General features: G+C 54.0%; 7 protein-coding genes across 7 annotated transcripts; 5 read left to right on the top strand and 2 right to left on the bottom strand.

Annotated features, from left to right (window-relative positions):
• Positions 1-107: 107 nt before the first annotated feature.
• Positions 108-2,921, bottom strand: PG998_005967 (uncharacterized protein; the record flags this gene model as incomplete). Its single annotated transcript, XM_066872785.1, has 1 exon — positions 108-2,921. The coding sequence occupies one exon, from the start codon at positions 2,919-2,921 to the stop codon at positions 108-110; it is 2,814 nt and encodes a 937-aa protein (XP_066732882.1).
• Positions 2,922-3,679: 758 nt separating this feature from the next.
• PG998_005966 (PFS domain-containing protein) lies at positions 3,680-4,738 on the top strand (the record flags this gene model as incomplete). The annotated part of the gene is made up of 1 exon (XM_066872784.1): positions 3,680-4,738. The coding sequence occupies one exon, from the start codon at positions 3,680-3,682 to the stop codon at positions 4,736-4,738; it is 1,059 nt and encodes a 352-aa protein (XP_066732881.1).
• A 569-nt stretch (positions 4,739-5,307) lies between these two features.
• On the top strand, positions 5,308-5,559 carry PG998_005965 (uncharacterized protein; the record flags this gene model as incomplete). The annotated part of the gene is made up of 1 exon (XM_066872783.1): positions 5,308-5,559. The coding sequence occupies one exon, from the start codon at positions 5,308-5,310 to the stop codon at positions 5,557-5,559; it is 252 nt and encodes an 83-aa protein (XP_066732880.1).
• A 1,833-nt stretch (positions 5,560-7,392) lies between these two features.
• Positions 7,393-9,288, top strand: PG998_005964 (uncharacterized protein; the record flags this gene model as incomplete). The annotated part of the gene is made up of 4 exons (XM_066872782.1): positions 7,393-7,571; positions 7,634-8,511; positions 8,613-8,872; positions 8,926-9,288. 4 exons carry the CDS (start codon positions 7,393-7,395, stop codon positions 9,286-9,288), a joined length of 1,680 nt encoding a protein of 559 aa, XP_066732879.1.
• A 1,067-nt stretch (positions 9,289-10,355) lies between these two features.
• PG998_005963 (Threonyl/alanyl tRNA synthetase) lies at positions 10,356-11,901 on the top strand (the record flags this gene model as incomplete). The annotated part of the gene is made up of 3 exons (XM_066872781.1): positions 10,356-10,368; positions 10,744-11,227; positions 11,283-11,901. The coding sequence occupies 3 exons, from the start codon at positions 10,356-10,358 to the stop codon at positions 11,899-11,901; spliced, it is 1,116 nt and encodes a 371-aa protein (XP_066732878.1).
• A 1,565-nt stretch (positions 11,902-13,466) lies between these two features.
• On the bottom strand, positions 13,467-15,074 carry PG998_005962 (MAP kinase kinase MKK1/SSP32; the record flags this gene model as incomplete). Its single annotated transcript, XM_066872780.1, has 2 exons — positions 13,467-13,608; positions 13,666-15,074. 2 exons carry the CDS (start codon positions 15,072-15,074, stop codon positions 13,467-13,469), a joined length of 1,551 nt encoding a protein of 516 aa, XP_066732877.1.
• Positions 15,075-18,262: 3,188 nt separating this feature from the next.
• PG998_005961 (P-loop containing nucleoside triphosphate hydrolase protein) lies at positions 18,263-19,980 on the top strand (the record flags this gene model as incomplete). Its single annotated transcript, XM_066872779.1, has 2 exons — positions 18,263-18,867; positions 18,921-19,980. 2 exons carry the CDS (start codon positions 18,263-18,265, stop codon positions 19,978-19,980), a joined length of 1,665 nt encoding a protein of 554 aa, XP_066732876.1.
• Positions 19,981-22,423: the final 2,443 nt, after the last annotated feature.

Below are 22,423 nucleotides of genomic sequence, written 5' to 3'. Positions count from 1 at the left end.
ATCCCGCGCCTTCAACGGCTTCGTGCAGCCAACGTTGTAAACAATTCAAATGATGTAATAGGTTCTAAGCAGCTGAGCTAAATTACTATAATGCTATGCTTTCTCTGCTAAAAACTATCTAATATCATATTCAATACATCTGTACCGCTATAAGCGCCTCGTTTGATTAGTAGCATAGCCACGCCGATATGACTTTTAGCCACTGCGTAAGCAAGGGGCGCTGTGTTGAACCCGTTGACGGCATTGACGTCTGCCCCGCGTTCGACTAGCATTTCAACAACTTCGAGAAGACCATTGTATGAAGCCCAAGTAAGGGGCGTCCAACCAGCTATTCCAGTGTTGACGTCGGCGCCACGTTCGATCAGGAGTTGAGCCACATAGACATGGCCCTCCCATGAAGCTTCAAAGAGGGGCCTACTGCCACCTTTTCCAGCGTTCACATCGGCGCCTCGTTCGACCAGGAATTGAGCTACATCGATGTAGCCTCTTTGTGAAGCCTCAGAAAGAGGCGTACTGCCATCTTTTTCGGTAATGTTCACATCGGCGCCTCGGTCAACCAGAAGTCTAACCACGTCGAGATAGCCTTTGGCTGAAGCCCGAGTAATAGACGCCCGATCAAACTCGCCACGGGTGTTTACGTCAGCGCCTCGCTCGATCAGGAGTCTTGCTATGTCAACATAGCCTCCGACTAAAGCCCGATCAAGAGCTGTCCAACCATCCCTACCAACGGCATTCACGTCGGCGCCTCGATCAATAAGAATAGTGGCCACACCGACGTCATATCTCTTAATAGCGTAGAACAACGGAAACCACGCCAGCTTATCCTCGGATCTGATATCGAAATTCTCGGCCGTACAGAGAACCTCCAGAAGCTTTACGCCCCCTAATTGAACCAGGTAAGACACTACCCCTTTATAGCTGGAATAAAAGAACTTTGGTGTAAAATCACCGCGCCAATCCCTGTGATCAAATGTCTCCATTAAGTTGTTTTCAAGAGATGGGTTGACTTTTCCCCATAGCTGTTCGCCTTCGATCAATGCGTGCACAGCATTCATACTGTTCGTAGCTAATGCAGCGAAAAGCGATGTCCCATACCTCTCGTTCTCAACATCCAAACAGGACCTGGTGATAGGTTGAGCTCTCATAAGAGAGCTGAGGTTGCTTTTGGCTAGCACATAGCGAAGGGTTACTTTTGGTGTGCAGTGATCGAACTGGGTGACTTGGAGAAGGTTGTGGTGATATGCCCATTTTGCAAGAGGAAAAAGATCGAGAAACTTTGACTGGCTATAGCCATCAGCCTGCGCCACTTCAGCGTGTAGTAGGATGTACTCGTTGACATAATCCAGAAATGGTACTCTCCTCCGAACAGCAATCTGTATCTTTCGTGTGTTATTCATCTCATCCGTACTGTAATCTCGAGGCAGAAGGATAGGGAAGTCCAGACGTGCGACAGGCTCGCTTGTCAAGTATGCAAGACAAGCTTGCTTCAGCACTTCGTGGCTTTGTCCTTCAATGCTCGACTCGGCACCTGGCCAAATTGATTGGAGGCCATTGTCCTTCAGCAAGAAATCTCGCACGGATTCGTGGATGAATTGGATCGTAGGATGCTTTGAGTTTGTTGGCTCAGCCAGTCCTTTCGAGACATCGAGAACAAACCTTGCAATGTCAGAGTCTATGATTTCTTCCGTATGGCAATTGGCCAAGTTCTCAGGCTCAAGTCCCGAAATCATGGCAAAGTATAGCTGTTTTGGTGATAGAGGTCTCATCGCGAAGAGCAGCCATTGCATGCAGAGCAGAAGTCCGGGTGTGTTGTCCGTGTCGCGAGTCAACATATCGCGAAAGAGGGTGTGAAGGTCGCCTGGCATCTCGTGAAGTCGTGCTCGGAGACCGTGCTTTCGGCCTGCATCCCACTCCTTGTTTAGGATGTTGACCACAAGGGCGACCCACATGAAAACACCCGATGCTTTCTCCTGGAGATCAGATTGGATCTCATCCACCATCTTCCCGGTGCCGATACGGAGGGTATTACTGACGTAATTTGCAATGTCCTGGCTGTGCTCTCTCTTGTTCTCGAGAGTAATACTGCGTCCCTTGCCGATGGTGATATGAGGATAATGCCTGCTTGCGAGACAGATTTGAAGCCGGTTGCTATCATCGCAGAGTTCACTCAAATATGCAATCATGTCTCGGACCTCCTGTTCGTGGCATTCATCCAAGGCATCGATGAAACAAACAACAGGGGTTTCGCCGAGGCCCTTGACAGCCTTCTCGAAAAGCTCTTGGAGTAATTCAACAGACCACCTATGGAGACCTCTAGGGAGTCTGTCCAGGACGCTTTGTAGGTTCTGGTGTTCGTCGAGTAACTGCACGAGCAGCGAACGGTACAGCCCGGTGGTCGTCCTTTCTAGCTCATTGCCCCGAGCGTTGAAGAAGAAGTGCAAGATGCTTGTCTGCTGTGCCCATTGAGTGTTGCCCAGTAAGAACTTCATGAGGGTTGACTTTCCAGCCCCTGGTTTTCCTCTGATCCACAACATTCCTCCCCGGTTGGGCGTCTCATTGTTATTCAACCATTGTAGGTATTCAGGGTCCTTAAGAAACCAACGGCAAGTTTGTTTGTGTGCCTTCTTGACATTGACATGCCGCGCATCCATCTGGGGAAATCGCAGAGACTCGAGAAGCTCTTGCCGGTGTACCTCCCGCCTCTCGCGGTCCTGGCTCTCTCTGCCTTTTGGCTGATCCTTGCGCTTGTATCTCACACGGCTGTGAGTGCGACCGTGATTGACAATGTTGATGTCTCGGCCGACAACGAGTTGCCCATCGTTCAGGATGCCTCGACCAGCGAACCAATTCGATCGTTGCCCGGAGCTGGGCTGGGGGCTGCAGGGGGTACCGGCTGTAGAGGGTATCGGAGCGGGGTTCATTATCTGACTCGGTCTTGTCGTCAAGATGTCGCCGGTTCGTCCACCGTTCCACTCTCAGTACATGATAAATCGATGTGGCCACCCGGTGGGAGTTGAGGCACCAGGCCAGCGCAGCTTTATGATACTGGTTTGAACAGGTGTGTGGGTAACTGGAGGAATATCTACGATCAGGGCTCTGCGTGCGCCGAAGAGAGCTTGGTGGTATATGTAAGCTCCAATGTCCTCCTGCCCCCTTGTAGATCCACATTAGTCAGATCATCACGACGGGGCTTGGCTGCTTGGCTGCTTGAATCACCTGAACGCGGTGATCTAATTGGGCAGCTTTGTTAATCCCGAGCACTCGTATTAAGCTGAGAGCAAGCCTAAGAAGCCGAAGCTGACGGTGACTTTTGGACACGTCGCTGATGTTTTTGTAATAGGTTGGGTATGATTCAGTAAAGAAGTCCACGTTAATACTAAAGATGCGGCCCGTCCCGTATACCAAGAATCAAGCCCCCCTCTCCCCCTAGTCGCCCGAAGGGTGAGAACATGGAGAAGTGCACAGTCGTCTTCGGTATGCCGCTGAGTAAGTAGCAATTCGCCCAATCAACCCATCTTACAATACTCCATCCAATTTGCGGCACTTTCTGGATGGCTTTACCAATCTTTCGCCTGAAAATCACTTCTCCCCAAACAATACCACGGCGGATCACATCTGAGGAAAGCTTCAAGTCTGCCCATTACACCGAAATACCGCGAGCTTCTGACATCTCCACTAAATGGCGACATACGAAGACTACAGTGTAGCTATAGTCTGCGCTATTGGATTCGAGATGAGCGCCGTCCGCTACATGCTCGACAAAGAGCATCCGCGATTGCCCACAAGGGACGGCGACTCCAACTTGTACATTCTCGGCGAACTCAGCGGCCATAACATCGCTCTTGCTTGTCTTCCTGGGAACCAAGGCAAGGGCGCCGCGGCCGTGGTCGCGACGAACATGGCCCGCACATTCCCCTGCATCAAGTGGCGTTTCCTCGTGGGCATCGGAGGAGGGGTCCCAAGCATCAAACATGACATCCGCCTTGGCGATGTCGTTGTGAGCATGCCCGAAGGGCCGTATGGCGGTGTCGTCCAATATGATCTGGGAAAAGACAAGGATGATGCCCTTCGGTTGAAAGGCTTCTTGTCGGCACCACCGTCGCTATTGAGAAGTGCCGTCGAGACGATGCGGTCTGATCACCTCGTCCACGAAAACAAGGTTGAGGAGTATTTGTCGACGATGTTACGACGAGGAGCTCGTCTGAAATCATACACCAGACCACCGGCCGATACGGATGTATTGTTTAACGCAGCCTACCCTCATCCTCCGACCAACTTGACATGTCTGGACTGCGACAAATCCAAGGCTATCGCGAGGCCAGCCCGCGACTTGGCCGGCCCTGAGATCCACTACGGCCTGATCGCGTCTGGCGACAGGGTCATGAGGAGTGCCGTGAAGAGGCACCAAGAAGTGCAGAAAATAGGCGACATTCTGTGTTTTGAGATGGAAGCCGCGGGGCTGATGACTGAATTCTCGTGCATCGTGATCCGGGGCATCTCGGACTATGCCGACTCCCACAAGAACGACGACTGGCAGCATGCCGCCGCCGCTACCGCCGCCGCATGCGCGAAGGAGCTGCTATCTTACTTGGATCCCCAGAAGACCAACAAGCATGCACTCTCGCCGGCCGAGGCACCTGCGGCTCAGAGCCAGTCGGGAACAAGTTCTAGTTTCCGTGGGCGTGGGGTACTGAATACGGGTTCCTTCTCCGTTGGAAAGAACATGAATATTTCCTAGCATACTCCCAGTAGCGGTTGGGAGGTTGGGAATGTGTGGCGAGGCCATTGGCAGACCAGCCTATATATTGTGCCAGTTTTAGGGGTTACATCCTCAAGGTTTTTGCCTCAATCAAAAGCCAAAGCGAGATCAGATGTGACTAAATAATGTATATATAGCACGTGATTTTATATCCATTGGCGTATTTATTTTACCACTATTTTGTCTTGGTTTTGGTAGTGTCGTCTTTCTCAAGCAATTCCTTAGCATGTCCCTTTTAGCTCACTCACCGCCACCACCCTCTCCCGTTTCCCCGAGAACAACGGCATACACGACATCAACTTTCAACACAACCACCAGTGCTGGCCTCTTAGCCCATCTCAGTGCGACCGCCCTCACCGCTTAGCTCCGAAGGCAAGCGGTACTTCGTACTTTGCGGCCTGGTCGGTGGCAACTCTGCCTTATTCCCATCTCTTGCCGGCGCCGTTCCTTGCATTGGGGTCGGAGTGACCCCCGTAGCTGCGGCACTCCACTTACGCAGCTGGAGGGCCAGATAGACGACGCCACCGATTAAGGCCAGCCCCAAAGGAATGCCTACGCCGAGTCCGATCGCGAGAGACCGTGAGTTGTTGTCGCTGCTGGCGGAGCCCGAGGAGGATGGCAAGGATGGTGCTAAGGACGAGACAGGAGAAGAACCCACAGCCTGCGGCGGCCTGAACACGGCTGTGGCGATTGGGATCGAGGATCTACTTGTGTTGTTGCCACAGCATGTAGAGTCTCCGCAGCAGTACTCCAACGTGCCCCCTTGCTGGGTGCCCGTGCAAAACCATACCAACGCGTAACCTGAGGGGTCTTTTCCATTCGTGGATTATGCGAGTCAGCACACGGACAGCTTCACTTTCTCCCCTTTTCGTGCGCTTACCTCTGACTGTAGATTTGCTGCAGATATCTCTGCATGGACTCTCCCAATTGGAGCTGGAACAGCCTTGCTCCGAGAAATACTGGTTACTGATCCCATTCAGGCACAAGCCATTGGACATGCACCAGTCGTTCTCTGAGCAGCAATTGCTGATATTCGCGGTCGGGTCACAGGGCCGCCATTTCTTGTCCTGCTCCTGTTGAATCGATCCGTCTTTCTTGTAGCACAAGCTCGTATTACTGTCCGCGGCGGCGAACGACAACTGTAATAAAAGGGACAGAGAGGCGATCAAAGCGAGGAGGGAGATGTCCATGATGTTGCCCATCGTCATTAATAACATCAAGGCCTCAATTGATAATGGCAATCAAAGAGACAAACAGACTTCCTCACATCAGAGTCTACGACAAAGGCATGAATAAAGTGAGAGTTGTGTAAACCCCGAGAAGATGGGAAAAGAACACACAATTAAGGAGATATGTGTGTAACGATGTTCGATCCTCCCTAAGAACAATGAACCCGATAGGCTCGGTCAGCCCGCTGGTAACTATAGTACATGTACGTTATAGCTAAATATAAACGTTGCAATTACCGTCGCCATCGTGTCAGCCGGTTGGCCCCCTAATCTATTGTGGTGCACTCTATGTTTGACAAGCCTTTTCTAAGCCGCAATGTGCTGCCCAGTGAGAGCACTGCCGTTCTCTATCTTATGTCATCTTGGGGCAGCAAGCTTGGTGCTAAGTCAACTCACTGAGCCCTTACGTGAGGGGAAAGCAGACGTTGGAATTATGCAATATAGATCTGACTACAGGCGCACGAAAGGGAAACAGAAACCCCGTGCTGCCCTGCCCATCCGATCTGCCTTGCTGATTCCATCAACGCCGATGGAGTCAGGGCATGCAAGAACCCCGAGTGTGCCGCAGTTGGTGGCAGAGCTGACCGCACCTGCGCTCCCTTCCATTCTCCATCCTCACCTAATATTCCCCATCAGGCTGGCACAAAGGAGCGAGGATTATGTAAACAAACAATCGAGCGCTAGCGTGGTTCGTGAAGTAGCGGGGTAAGTTGAGTTACCCCGACTGTTGCTATCTTCATTAGAGATGAAACAATGAATCCGGAGGCGAGCAGTCTAGCAAAAAGAGCAGCCGAGGCATTGGGTAATGAACTGAAGACTGCCTGGGGGCTTGCTTGGATGACCCCGGCCGCCTACCCCAACATCCTCCACACTCCAGCCTGCCCGTAGTTTAGCGACCCCGCAATCTTCAATTTTCACGATGCCCCCGCAGTCCGCATGAGACACGCGATCAGAAAACCTCCACCGGGGATGTAAGTTTACCCGTCCACCGCCCGTCGAGTGGCATGTCTTTGACTAGCGAGACACGGCGAACTACGGCGAACTGTGGCTGGGCCTTGCACTTGTTCCCCGGGGGTCGCGGCTAGTATATGTACGATCGCTTAGCTCTCGTGACTAGAGGTGGTCTGACTCGTGGAGAGAGAGAGCTCTTGGCGAATTGCTACACCACATTGTTACGCCACGCACAACTTGTCGGGCTGGCCCATGGACGCTGTACGTAAGAAGCGCATGGTTCTTTTCAATAGTACGGGTCGTCGAGGAAAACGCCGGAAAGCGCCTCCCTCCCCTTCGGAATAGAAAAGCTCGGTCTCCCCCTTCTCATCGTGAGCAACGTCGTTACTGCATTGTCCTCTCCCCCTTCCCATCTCTTGGTTTTTCGACAAGTCCGAGGAGAGAAAGCCCAACATGGCTGAGAAGACAATATCGGCGCCGCAGCACGTCGCTGATGCCGACACTTCGGTCAATGTGGAGAAATCCCACAAAGTGCCCCTGTCGGCACAGCAGCGGGTCGACGCCGCTGTGAAGACGAGGTGGTCGTCCATCACATCGAATCCGAAGCTGATACTCATCGCACTCCTCGCATCGTAAGTCGGCCGAATGAGGGGCGCGGCAAGGCTTCCCTGTTCATGTACTAATTCGTGCATAGCTTCGGCGGGTTCGAGTATGGCTACCAACAGGGCATCCTCTCGCAGTCGCTCGTCATGAGCCGCTTCACCGAGAACTTCCCGACCGTGGTGGCCTCGTCGACGGCCACGGGCTGGCTCACCTCGATCCTGCAGCTGGGCGGTATCGTCGGCTCGCTGTCGGCCGGCTTCGTGGGCGAGGTCTTCTCGCGCAAGTACGCCATGTTCTCGGGCTGCTGCTGGACCCTGCTGGGCAGCTACCTCTACATCGGCGCCACGGCGGGCAACCCGGCCCTGCTGTACGCCGGCCGCTTCTTCACCGGCCTGGGCGTCGGCACCTTCAGCAGCGTGGGCCCGCTGTACAACGCCGAGATCGCGTCGCCCGAGACCCGCGGTTTCATCGTCAGCTTCTACCAGTTCGCCACCATCCTGGGCATCATGCTCAGCTTCTGGATCGGCTACGGCTGCAACTTCATCGGTTCCGGCGGCGTGCAGTCCGACCTGGCCTGGCGCCTGCCCTCCATCATCCAGGGCATCCCCGCCGCGCTGCTCGCCATCGGCGTCTGGTGGATGCCCTTCTCCCCGCGCTGGCTGGTGAAGGTGGGCCGCGACGACGAGGCGCGCAAGACCCTGGCCTGGCTGCGCAAGCGCGGCCTCGACGACGACGAGGTCACGGCCGAGTACCTTGAGATCAAGGCCGAGGCCCTGTTCGAGCAGCGCGACTTCGTCAAGCACTTCCCGGACGTCGAGGAGATCCGGGACGGCAAGTCGGGACGGACCGGCGTTCTGAAGCGGGAGCTTTACGGCTATCTGCAGCTGTTCCGCTCGTGGGACAACTTCAAGCGCGTTTCCATAGCCTGGCTCGTCATGTTCTGGCAGCAGTGGAGTGGTATTGATGCGAGTAAGTTTGATGCAACCCCCCAACTCTCTACTCTGAATCCGAAAACAAAAGAAGGAAAATGTAAAAGAATAATCTAACAGAAGCTTACTTCTCAAAAACAGTTATCTACTACGCCTCCAACGTCTTCCAAAGCTTCGGTTTCTCGACGGGCACCATCGCTCTCCTGGCCACGGGTGTGACCGGGTCTGTTTTCATGGTCAGCACGCTGCCCGCCATGTTCCTCATCGACAGGCTGGGCCGCAAAACCATGCTCATGACAGGCTCCATCGTCATGTTCGTCAGCATCCTGTCGGTCGGCATCATCGTCGCCAAGTTCCGGCACGACTGGCCCAACCACATGGACGCCGGCTGGGCCGCCGTGGTCCTGATTTGGGTCTACATCGCGGGCTTCGGCTTCGGCTGGGGCCCCGCGAGCTGGGTGGTGATCTCGGAGATCTTCCCCTCTCCATTCGGGCCCGCGGCGTCTCCATCGGCGCCAACTCCAACTGGCTGAATAACTTCGCCATCGCCTTCTTCGTCCCGCCCATGCTCGAGGCCTGGGCCTGGGGCACCTACATCTTCTTTGCCGCCTTCCTGGTGGGTGGCTTCGTCTGGGTCTGGTTCGTGCTGCCCGAGACCAAGAACGCCACGCTCGAGGACATGGACCGCGTCTTTGGCAGCCACACGGGTGCCGAGGACGCCGCCTTGCTCGCCCTCGCCCAGCGCGATGTAGGTTTGCTGGACTTTGTCATGGAACGGGAACGGAGGCGAACTGGGATGGTGGAGGAAGAGGACTAAGAGTTTGGCAGGACGTCAACATCGTTTCAAGGAACGACATAGGCCGTTGTTTCAAGGCCATTGGAATGCCCTTAAAGCTTTATGAAGGCCTTCGGTTCTTTCATGCTGTTCTCAGGGGCAAACTCCAACATTGTCAAAATAAATATTGCCTAATGTATCATCCTTATCGGCAACGATTAACGAAGGATAAAGTACCGACAGAGATATGTCACTGGGAGTAATAAAGTCATGGATGCGCATGTACATGCTGGAGGACTGAACGCATTGAAGGTACATTGATTTCCCAAACGTGATCAGTCACTCAATCGCTGGAAGCAAGGGGTCGGATGACAGAAAAGATGGAAGGTTGGCATTTGGGTTACACAACGTTGGATGTCGCAAACTGTTACGCCTAGGCAACTAATTGGATTACGTCCAACCGCTCTTTAAGCCCTCTATATCGCCTCTGTGCGGCGGCTCGCAACCTATTTCCCCCTTTTGCCGCTGTCCGTCCCAGGAGACTTCTCTTTTAAGAAAAATAGAAAAACTTCAACGCTCCTCCACACGCCCACTTTGCTACGATGACAACGTCCTTATTCATCATACTCAATATGCTCTCGGTAGCAACCTGGTATTGCGCATCGGCACTTATCACTTATGTAAGCGGCAAACAAGCCTTCGGCATTCCCAATATCATGTAAATGAATGAGCACGACGACTGATCTTGATTCCGCGCGGCACGGTCATAGGCGTGAATATCTATTCCCTTCACCACAATCCGGAGCACTTCCCTGGCCCGTTCTCCTTCCGACCAGAACGGTGGCTGCATGACCCCAGGTCCTCTCTGGAGATGAAGAAGGCCATGGCCGACGCCTTTGTTCCCTTCATGACAGGTGCCAGAGGCTGTGCCGGAAAGACGATGGCGTACATGGAGATTGGCCTCGTCATTGCGAAGACCATCTGGTACTTGGGATTAGAAGCTATAATTTAATGAAGGATGCGTCGATGGTGCTCCATGGGAGTATTCGTGATACACAGGCAACAAAGTGGCCCAGCTCCACCCGGTGGGCCGATGAGTCTTGGGGTAAATGGAAGCAAACTGTACGTACTTCAATGCCCAATGCCTGCCGTTATTTCCCCAATCCAGCTTGTCCTCTCCTCTGCTGCTGCAGATATTCAGCATGGCCACAGTCCATCCAATTGTCCAAGGGCGTGTAGTCGGCGCACTCGCGTGCCAGCGAGACTCGTATCTGCGGAGCCTAGAGACCGAGGTCGTTTCGTGCGTCAAATGGTCTCGACCCGTCGTCTCTCAGAAGCCTGCAAAACATGGCGACAAGATATCCGTCGAGTCGGGGACACATTCTGACCTCTGGCTGATTGAATTGGCCGATTCGGTGCTCTTCCCAGAGGGCACGTAACCGACATTATCCATATGCCCGCTTAAAGAGCCTCTGCTAACCCTGGTGCTGGTTCCAGGCGGCGGCCAACCGACGGACTACGGCACCCTCTTGCCCTTGAACGGCGACCACACTGCCAGCCCTCCTATCTCCATTCAGAACGTGCAGAGGCAGGGACTACGCTGTCTTCTCTACTCTCCCCAACCCTTGTCGCCCGGCGATCGGGTCCGGCAAGAGGTCGATTTCACCCGTCGCTGGGATCACATGCAACAGCATACAGGACAGCACCTACTGTCTGCTGTCATGGGCACGTACGATGGCCTCGCAACCGTAGGCTGGGGTATGGGCAAAGAGGGCGACATGAACTACGTGGACGTGCCGCGCAGGCCATCTCCCGAGGAAATGCGCGACATTCAAGACCGGTGCAATCAGCTAATCCGCGAAAACCTCCCCATCACTGTCAAGACGCCGGAGAATGCCCGAGACAACAAGCTACCTGATGACTACGACAAGTCGCTGGGCATTGTCCGGGTCATTAGCATTGGTGACCTGGATCACAACACGTACGTATCCAGTTCCAGACGACTGTCCCATCACTAACGACTCCCATTTCGGCAGGTGCTGCGGTACACACCTTTGCCAGACTTTGCATGTCTCCTTGATCTTGCTATCTAACAAGACTCAAACTGTTCATTCCAAGAACTGCCGCCTCTTCTTCACCGCAGGGGACCGAGCTGTCAAACTCTCATCTGTCTCGGTGGACGCTCTGTCTTCTATATCGCGCCTCATGTCGTGCGGAAATGCTCCCGATGAGATCGTTGCCAACATCAAGAGGTTGTGCGACGCCACTGCAGAGCTCAAGAAGAAAGAAGCCAATCTGCTTCTCGATCTCGCCCGGCACGAAGGCGACCGGGCCAAGGCACTCCTGCAGGGCGGGAAGAATGCGTGGGTCTACCGCCCCGACGGCAGTTTCGAGTTTATCAACAGGGTGGTTTCTACTGTTGGCGAGTCTGTTAGGGGCTGTCGCGGGGTAGTGATAATAGCTGCGGGGGAGGTCAAGAAGGCTGGTCCAGTCGTCGTTTACGGCGAAAAGGAGGCCGTCGAGGCAGCCGTGACGAAAATAAAGGGGATCGTCAAGGATATCAAAGGCGGTGGGAAGGGCGAGAGGTGGCAGGGAAAAGTGTCCGAGTGGCGACGTGAGGAGATGGAGGCCTTGAAGGAGCTCGCTTCCGTTTAAACGCTGTGCCTGCGAGTCCCTTCCCTTTGTTTACTGGCGGCCACTTCTCCCTACTTTTCCAATAACCTTATAATCGCATTCCAGCCTGCATAGAATCAACTACCGGTTCTGTGCCAAGAAAAGAAAACTCACTGCTTGTTGGTGGTATAGTTTCATGTGTTCTCGATCTTGGAGAAAGGCTGCTTGCATATCTATCTTACTTACCCTTCAGTGGCGTTGTCTTGGATTTGGATCCCGACTACATGTGTCTTTTCTTTGCAGGCATGTGACCGCCCCCAGCTCCCTACCCCCTCCCCTTTTTGTGCCTCTTCCGACCCCAGGATCAACAACACATGGGGGATAAGGACTACGCATACCGCCCGTTCGCTCGCGTGGCTGCAACGTGTCGAGTGGATATGTGTGTGCGGAGAGGTTGGCTTATCTCTGAAGGATTTGGGGGCCGGGTGGCTAAGACAGGGTAGGGGTAAGACATGCATCGTGGGGTAATTAAGGCTGAGCAGTGGAGGGGGTGAGCTTGGGCGTGAGTTGGCTGCCGGCCCCCAATGCAAGGGAGGTTAGGGGGCTCAGGGGTAGAGGTTCGGTTCGGAGTCGCCGAGAGAGGGGTAGGTTGTAGTGATGCAGGTGTAGTAGGTAACAGCTCATGTAAAACGCTGCGATCACTACCACGCAGCAGGCAGCTCGCACACCCCGACTTCGTTTGTTCTCATTGGGCTTACTTGCATACTTATGTCGAAGCTATTATGCCCCCTCACTACTCAACCCTATCCTTCTGTCTCGCAAGACAAATGAAAGGGAGAAGAAGACGAAGAAAAGCATGTAATCACTAGGATGATGACTGCCTCATGCATCGTACGTACATGCATACGACCCACCCCGGCAGCGCGCCCCCTTTTGAAATGTCAATATGCATAGAATGGCCCCAAGAAGCTCTTTCCCAAGGTTTAGTATTATTCCTTGCATCGATCTGCCCCCTACCTGTGATCTATAGGCCTCATCGCGCGGAGATGGGTAAACAGGCGTAGATCATTCACCAAGGGGAAGTAAGCCAACATGGCTTTGGTAGAATAGAGTAGAAACATGCTCTGGATAATGTTGTTCGTTTTCGATTCGATCTGTCCAAGAGAAGATAGGGTTGTCTGATGTAGCAGAACTAGACCACATCCAACTGCTTCCGGTATCCCAGCCCCCATTGAACGCCCAAAACCAATGGAATGTATCCGACTGCGGTATCAACTAGCTGAGTCGATGTCTTCCAAGGTGGAAAGCCTTGCCCATATGGTGTTCACCTCCAACCTTGATGGGCGAACCTTTCATCCTCATGTAAATAATAATGCTGTCATACTTCGAAACATGACAAGCCAATAATCTCGTGTTATATACTTCAGCGCTAAGGGCTATATGGCGCCTGAGGGTATCCAGTAAGTAGAATGATTGATCGCTGATGATAGCCATATATGCCCTGCTCGTAAAGGTGTCTCGTACCACTGCCGTGCTTGGAAATACTGTGAAAGTGTAGACGCTTGGCCCAACTAGGCCTTTTTCTTCTTGTCCAGGCCCTAGGCTTCCTAAGCCTTCTCCTTATCGTCCCAGCCCCAGACCTGCGAGAGGTACCTCTCCATATTGACGCGCTTCGTCTTCATCTCGACCATCCAAGGGTGCTCGAGCATCCTCCACGGGCTGGCCCGGCGCGTCGGCTCTTTCTCGAGGCTGTAAATGGGGGTTAGTTTGAGAACATCACACGCCGAATCACAGTATGTCACTTACCAGCACTCAATGAAATACTTGAAACTGTCACTCCAAAGGATATTGGCATCCGGCTCATCCTTGAGCTTCGGTATCGGTTGGCGCACAATATATGTGAGCAAGTCGATCAAGCCAGCCTTAGGTTGCATCTCGGTTCCATCAGCAGGGAAGGGGAAACGATGCTGTGCTACTTCCAACAAGGTGACACCCGTAGACCATACGTCGCTTGTGATGGTGTAGCTTTGACCCGTGATGCGCTCAGGGGCCATGTAATAACTCGTTCCGATGAAGGTGTTGGCCTCACCCTTGGTACCGAAATCTCCAGAAACTCCAAAGTCGCAGAGCTTCACGTCGCCGTTCCGACAGAGCAAGATGTTGCTAGGCTTGATGTCTCGATGGATGATCTTCTTGGAGTGCAGATATGTCAACCCGGCCAAGACGCCTTCGGCAATCTTGCCCAATACCTTTTCGCCGGTACGGCCGCCAAGGCGCTTCACTTCCTTATATATACTGTCAAGTGATCCGCCCTCGCAGAACTCCATGGAAATGGAGATAGTTGCAGTAGCCGGGTCGACAAAGGCGCCGTAATAGCGGCAGATATGCTCCGAGGCGCATTCTTTGTTGAAGTTGATCTCGCGAACAATTTGTTTCTTGATGTCTGGGTCGGGGTTCGATGTGATAACCTTCAGAGCAAATACTGTCTTGCCGCCGTTTAGCTTGCAGCGGGTAACGGCACCTCCTGCGCCCTCGCCTAGGCTACCTAGCTCGACGATTCTCTTCTCCAGACTAGCGATTCGCCAGCCATCGTCGTCTAGGTCTTCTACATCGGCAGTCCGAGCCTTCTCGAGAGTCATTTTGTCGAATTGAGCCTCTAAGCCCTGCATGCTGCCATCTCGCTCCATACCAATGCCGCCCTCGCTCCTTTCCGAGTATATAGAGCCAACGGCTGATATGGGATCGGGCGTGCCTTGGGGCCGCGTTCCGATGCCATATTGTGATGCGAAGGACAAGGCAGAGAACTGAGATCCTGCCGATGTGGGGTTGCTTGCCCGACCGTCCATGGGGCCGAAGCTGCCCGATCTCGAATGTGCTGCACTGCTCTCACTGCCTCCGCTTGCTGATTGTCCCGGTTGAATGCTACCGATCTGCCTGGGAGGTTGCTCGTATGGCGTTACTGAACTACCCATGGGCGTAGCGAGGTGGAGCGTTGGTAATGCCGGCCGCGAGTTCTGTGCAGCGCCAACTGGTTTAGCATTGGGGGATGGCGGAATGGCGAGGCCGAGTCTGGGTGCCCGCCCACCGCCTGGTCTGCCGCCGCCGAGGGCAGGTCTGAGGAGAGGAGCAGGTGCCGACATGAGGGGAACGGGGCTGCTTGTATTAGAGAGGGTCGGCGGGGTTGGGGTTTCGAGCGTTGGGATCGAGGCCTTCATTACGGACAGAGGTGTTAGCATTCTATGCCTGAAAGATGTATTTGTGCTCCTAGATCTCTCGTTCTTTGGGCACCACGGTTTGCGGTGACAACAAAGGGTGGCGACAGGCGGGATATTGTTTGTGGAGGGAAAGAAAGGAATCATTTACATGTTGCGACCCCGATCCAGAGCTCTCTTGTTCGGGCATTGTGGCACAAATCGTACGGGCGACTTGAAAGCTGCAAGGGAAGCAGCTAGGCACCTCAACGTCGAGGAAGTCGCTCGAATTTACGAGTCCAGAGTCCGGAGTACCCTGGTTGCTATTGTTTGCCCTCCTGGAGGTGCAGCTGATCGAAGACGCGGGTGTTTGTTCTCAGTGGGACCGGTAGGGCCGAAGCGAGTTGCAGCGCAGCGATCCTGCCTGTTGACAGAGACAGATGAAGTGCTTGTTGTACGACAGGCCGAAGCAATCTATATATTATTGGGGTGACGTAGATTACGTTCGGTTGTCCGCAGAATGTCGTTTTTGGGTGATTGCTGTCGCCAAGACCAATCAGGCTCAGCTAACACGATCCGGTCGGTCGGTAGGAAGTGTCAGAGTATCAGGTTAATAAATCGGGACAAGCCAAACGATGTCGTCTGGATTATTGTTGGTGGTGGTGTATGATTCAGCACCAGCGCAATGAAAAATAGATAGCGAATGGATGATATCTTGTCTGGTCTGGAACAGAAGAGCAAGGACAGGAACAAGGGAGGCAGGTGTCTGCGTCTACAAGGGAGGACGACGACTGTTGCAGGTTGTTCCCGTGCGTGACCCCCTCCATTTGAGGGAAGGGTTTCTAGTATGTGGATGTGGGTGAGTGTGGACGGGGGGTACTGGACGGGGTGGGGAGAGCAGGCAGGTTCGGGCTTAGGCTGCTTGGCTCTCTGCTTGGGTGTTGGGCTTGGGGGTGTGCTGGATGTACACGGTATGACCCTTTGGCCCCAACCTTGGATGCAGGGATGCCGGCATCAGATCCAGAAATCTGCTGTAAGCATGTAGCTTAGGCGCCTAATCTGCAGGAATCATATCGCAGGGTGGAGGCCACAATGCCAAACCTGACACTGGAGGACATTCAGGCCTTGGAGGGGGGCATTGGTTCGAGAATGGTACCTGTCAGCTTGTATGACTGGCCTGCCCGTCCAAGCATCCAGGACTGTGTTTGATGGCCATTTCCTGCCTGCCTGCCTGCCTGACTGACTGTTTTCAATGGAGGATGGGCGGTCCAACTTGGCCGACGGACCGAAGTGTAACGGGTGCATTAGCGGGGTCGCCAGTACTGCTTTTGATTGATGGCCGTCCTAATCACCTAGCCTGGCCTGACTTCCACTAACCAGCATCGCCTGTCGCTTGATGTTTGGACTCCAACCCGACTGGCCCGCAACTCGCATGTCCATGTCAACTGGTATGGGGAACCAAGTTTGAGACGAGCCCTGGCGGCTAACGGTGCTTGGAGCGAATTTGGATTGCGAGATGATCAGATGCTTGCTGATGCTGATGAAGCCATCCAGTGTTTGCTGCACTCGCTGCCTGTCGTGCTGCAGTACAATGCATGGACCTGTAGCCAACCACTCGGATCACACCAACACACCCATACTCATAGCAGAGTAAAGTCAGTCGAGGGCTCTGCATCCCACCCCCACCCTCCAATCCAGCCAAAGTCGACCATGTGTTGCTCCAGGGAGGCGACATCGCGTTGATAGGCAATGCTGCTGCTTTCCGTCCTCACTTCACCTCCACCGCCGCATGCTACCAGAGCCTACACGTCCAGCTACCAGACTCGCCGGCTTGGCGTTAACCACACATACATAACATAAGTGCATACATGCGTGGGTGTGTCCCAGCTCCAGCAACAGCAACAGCAGTGACAATCGTCATCATGGCGGATGGGTGGATTGGCAAAGCGGCGGTAGGCTAGCTGACGGATGAGTAAGATTAAGGTCGCTCATTGCTTCCTCCAAACCCTCAAACTCTGCAGTCCATCAAAGCCGCGCATGCACAGTGAGGCGCGTTTTTTTTCCTTCTTGCTTTTTCTCCTGCAACGCAATGCACTCTTTTCTCTGGCAATACAACACCAGATGCTGCGCTGTCCTTTCGCGTCACATATAATTATCAGTAGTGCTGACAGCGGTGGACATCTCCAAGCCAAAACTTTTGACTCCAACACTCAGGTCGGCTCTGACCGAGATGATCAGGACTGGGCGGCGTCATACTGCCGTGTGGAAGGGGGTGTCTGACGGGTTGGTTGCATGTATGTAAGAACAAGTAGGTCTCAGATTCTCTGCGTGCTGTCAGCGACCGCAAATGACCGCTTTCCGCCCCCTTCCTGTCTTTCCCCCTCGAACGTGGGCGAATCGGAGCGGATGTACATACGAAACACCATGGGTAGCTTTTAGTCAATGTTTTCTTCCTGGGGCTCAACAACATATCACTCGTCTAGGAAACGGTGCATTGTCATGACCTTTCGCATTTGTCGGACGATGATCCACATGCAAGCCAATTGAAGAAGCAAACCACGACTTATTGATTTTACTACGTCAAAGTATAATTCGTTTGGCCTGTCAGAAGACTGTTACTATGAACAGCACCAGGAAGGATTGCATTGGCCCTGTACAACATGATCGCTTGGCTTGCCCCAAGCAGGCCCATCGCATGATGGATGAGATGAAGGAAGTCGATGCGGCCTGTTCCAACCACGATTGCATTGCGCCGATCATCGACCTACGACAGCCTGTTGGCGTCTAAAGAACATGGATAAGTTGCAAGGGGTGATATCACATATTGTTGAGAGCGGTGTTCCGTCCAATTACCATTCAGCCCCGATCGCTGGTAAGGTCGGAATCAAATATGCAGTTTCCGACACGACCATCCAGGATCTGAACACCCCACTACCCGTTGAGAGCAGTTGCAAAGCATGCACTGTGTAAAGAGTTTCGGCACCCGGCCTTAAGACGTATATTTATTGACATTGAACTGCATCAAGTACATGTCAATACAGGCTGTAAGCGCCGAGCGTCTAATTATGCGCGATTGTCCGCGTTCATTGGCCGGCCTTGCTCCACATCAAGCTATCAAAAAATACGCCTGCCCCACTAAAACTTTGATCGCTACACATTGACTGCGGCTAAATCTCACCAAGATTTTCACATACAAACACATCAAGGTCACCATGGCGCCCAGACGTTCCAGAAAGGATATGGACCTCACGTCACCGTCGTCCGACTCCGAGTCTGACGTTGAGTCCCAGGCCTCGCTTGGAAGTGCCGGCGAAGATGGAAGCGATGCCGCCCTGTCCGGCTCGGATTCCGACTCCCTGGACAGTGATACGCCCAGGAAGAAGCGGAAAGTGAGCGTCGAGGTCGAGGTCGACCCGGTGGATGATGAGCCATACCACGCTGGCATCATCTCTTCCATAGCGGTGCCCTCGCGTGTGGGAAGAAAGGGCGCCGCACCAGCACCGGCACCTGCTGCTGCTGCCTTGAGTAATCTCGACATCGAGGCAGATACCACCCCAGCTAATGTACCCCTGGAACTCGATACTTCTTTCGAGTCGCTCGGCTTACGGCCATGGCTCATCCAGTCCTTGTCCAACATGGCCATACGGCGACCTACCAAGATTCAGAAGGAGACTATCCCGCAAATCCTAATGGGCAAAGACTGCATCGGTGGAAGCAGAACAGGTTCCGGAAAGACTGTCGCATTCGCGACTCCCATCCTGCAAAGACTCGCTGAAGACCCAAGTTGCATTTTCGCCGTTGTACTTACTGCTACGAGGTACGTAATTGAATGAAGGACTCTCTGCCCAGTATTGTGACTGACAGACGCAGGGAATTGGCATTGCAAATCTACGAACAGTTCAAGGCCATCTCAGCGGCCCAGACCTTAAAGGCCTGCTTAATAACGGGCGGGTCGGATATGAGGTCACAAGCCATTGCCCTGGCGCAGAGGCCACACTTGATTATTGCCACACCCGGCCGTCTTGCCGACCATATCCGAAGTTCGGGGCAAGACACCATTGCAGGCCTGAACCGAGTTAAGTTCCTTGTCCTCGATGAAGCAGATCGCCTTCTCGCATCCGACGGTCCTGGAAGCATGGTGCCCGATCTGGAGGAATGTCTCGGCGCTCTACCTCCGTCGGACGAGAGGCAGACTCTCTTCTTCACTGCCACTATGACCCCCGAAGTACGCGCGCTGGAGAGTCGGCCTCGAAAGCCGGGCAAGGCGCCCGTGTTCGTCTCGGTCGTGGACAACCAGGCGCTCGCCATCCCTTCGACCCTGACCCAGATGTACATCCAAGTCCCTGTGACCCACAAGGAGCACTACCTGCACACCTTCCTCCTGACCGACGCGAACGTCGAGAAGAACATCATCGTGTTCGTGAACAAGGGGCAGACCTGCGAGTACCTCCATCATCTGCTCCGCCTGCTGGACCACCGGGTCGTCTCGCTGAGCAGCAAGCTGCCGCAGCGCGAGCGCATCAACAACCTAGGCCGCTTCCGCGCCTCGGCGGCGCGCATCCTGGTGGCCACCGACGTCGCCGCCCGTGGTCTCGATATCCCCGAGGTGTCCATGGTCGTCAACTACGACCTGCCGCGCAACCCGGACGACTACATCCACCGCGTCGGACGTACGGCCCGTGCGGGCCGCAAGGGTGACGCCGTCTCTTTCGTAGGGCAGCGCGACGTCGACCTCGTCCTGGCCATCGAGAAGCGAGTTGGCCGCCCCATGGTCGCCTGGGAGGAGGAGGGTGTCAACCTCGAAACCCGTGTCATTCGCGACGCGCTCAAGCTGGTTGGCGAGAAGAAGCGCGAGGCGCTGCTGGAGATGGAGGAGAACCGCGAGGTCGGCGGAAAGCGGAAGCGCGGTATGCAAAAGCTACGAGCGTAGAGAACTCTTTCTCCGTAGTCGAGAGCATTTATTACACCCTTGGATGGGGTTCGTATACTTCATGGCAGATTGGGCGTTAGGTGCTTGGTGCACATTAAAATTTAGACTCGGCGCATGGCATCAAAAAGCGTTCATAGATACTGCAATTTCAGAAGTTCTGCATTAACCACCATGCCCGCTTTTTCCTCAATCCCGCTTGAGGTTAAGACCAACTGCCTGCTGGTATTTTCAGTCCATTGGGATGTATTCGGAGGCCTGTCAGACAGCGATAGCGCAAGACGCAACTAACCAGAACAGGATGTATGTAAGCTGACGGCAGCACACGAGAACTACGCCATCCATTCTCCATGTTCTTCGCATGCCCCTGACAGGCAGGGGCACGACTCAGCCCTATCGCGTGGCCTCCCTGTCCTTATCGCTTTCATTCTTAATCCCACACACACATCCGCATCATTCCCCTCTTCTGCTCACCGCATCCTTCGAAGCTACGATGAGACACAGCCCCCCAAAACGGGGAAATGGTCTGGTCGGCCTGTATCACTTCAGCTGACGCCGCCGGACAACGTGTTCCCGGCTGGCTGGTTCTGTGGATGACTGTCAGCCGAATTACACACCCCTTGACAAATACTAATGCACTCTCGTCCTTCTTCTTCTTCTTCTCCTTCTTCTTCTTGCCCATCCCCTTCCTTCGAGACCAATTTATCAATGTGGGGGTACGACGGACCCTTGGTGGCACCCCTTCCCCGGGTGCACCATCATCCCGGTTCCCGCTTGCGGTTCCCCTGCCCGTCCGCGCGTGGATTAAACCCCATTCTCTGAAGCGAGGAAAGAGATTTTGGTTGTATGCCGTTTGCGAGATGCCAGATATGTGTTGTCGTGGTCCTTGTATGTGCTTGTGCTCATTAGACTGTTGCAAGAAGTGCTTGCACATGGCGCCGTAATAAAGCCCAGTAGCCCCGTCCGGGGTTGGGTGTCAGCCTGCGGACTCGTCAGACGGCGAGCGCGGCACAACTTCACCCCCTAACGAGCCACCGAGGACGTATGTACGTGGGTAGGCAGCCTCGATGGTGCGATGTCTCGAGCTGTAATGGACTGTGAGAAAGGCCGTTATCCCCGTCGCACCACGTCAGCACAGACACTGCGAGTTCATGGCCAAGGTTGCGCACGTGGTGGCCATTCTGAAGAGGCCAATAGCTTGGAAGGAGGAATCCAATTCCGAGCCAATAAAATACACTGCTCAGCTGCAAACCTTGAGGGAATCATCCTATCCGCCCCCTGGGGCCTCAATATAACTGCATGGCATCTTGACAATACTTTGGTGGGAATACAATAAACAGTGGTAGAAAGCCTTCTGAGCACTCGGTCTGGATCGACTGCAGATGCTGAGAGCTTGAATTACTTAATTCGCTAAAGATCATGTAGGTGCTCTGGCCAAAGCAAGAAGAAGCTTTATTGGAGATAGGATCGGGAAGGACTTGATAGCTTCATCAACAGGTTATGGAACAGGAACGGCAGAGGCTACCAACCCTCCCATTCCCAATTTGATCCTCGGTATGCAAACTCCTGTGTCATGTAGCCGATTCGGATTCGATCCTCTAGAGCACTGGATGATGTGCGGGTAGGCAGGCCAAGGCCTCAGGGAGACAACACGGGGGCACCCAACAAGAAACCAAGAACACCAGGCACTTCAGATCATCGAAACCGAGGGGCAAGATTACTTGGCTCTGGCGTGATAGGGAGCACATATAATAATAACATGAGAGTGCGCATACAGCGCGTGTGCATGTATGTGCGGTGCGCAAAGCGCATCCGCCCAAGCGGGCGCCAAGACGCGGCTACAGCATGTCGGCCGAGCGAGTCACGTTGTTTACGCGGCGCGGCGGCCGTGCCAGAATATCTTCAGAGCTACGAGCTTGCGAGCGGCTTGGCGCACTCGCTGGCAAGCCCCCGGAAAGTTTCCGGTGCACCAGTTTCCCCCTGATCAAGCGCTTCGCGCCACGAATCAAGGAGGGCTTGCTTGCGTGCCGCCTTCGTTGCAGATTACCTTACCTGGATCCTAGAATAGAAAATGGGGATAGGTAGGATGAGTTTCGTTCCCTATCAGCTCGTCCGTCTTCCCTCTAAACCGAAGCGCGCATGGACGCGCCCAAGCCCATCAAAAACGCCAGACGATGGTTGATTCTCGGCGCGGATAGGAAACATCCCATTATCCCCAGTGCTCAGTTTCATCCCACAATACGAACCTAGGGTTCATCTCGAAGCCCTCATTGAAGCGGATACCGTAGTTACTCTGCCGGCTAGCTAGTTAGCTGAGGTTTGTAGGCTAGCACCTGATGTTTTTGAGTTGCGGGAAGCAGCCGCATCGATCGCAAGACATCAATCGGCGATTTCAGGGGGGAAGGGGGGAAGCGTGATCGTTCAAAGAGGGGTGCATAGTTCAGGT

Source organism: Apiospora kogelbergensis (assembly GCF_038363985.1).
Source record: "Apiospora kogelbergensis strain CBS 113332 chromosome Unknown utg000003l_segment0_segment0, whole genome shotgun sequence".
In the NCBI taxonomy this organism is placed as follows: Eukaryota; Fungi; Ascomycota; class Sordariomycetes; order Amphisphaeriales; family Apiosporaceae; genus Apiospora; species Apiospora kogelbergensis.
This window is presented reverse-complemented; position numbering and strand designations above follow the sequence as displayed.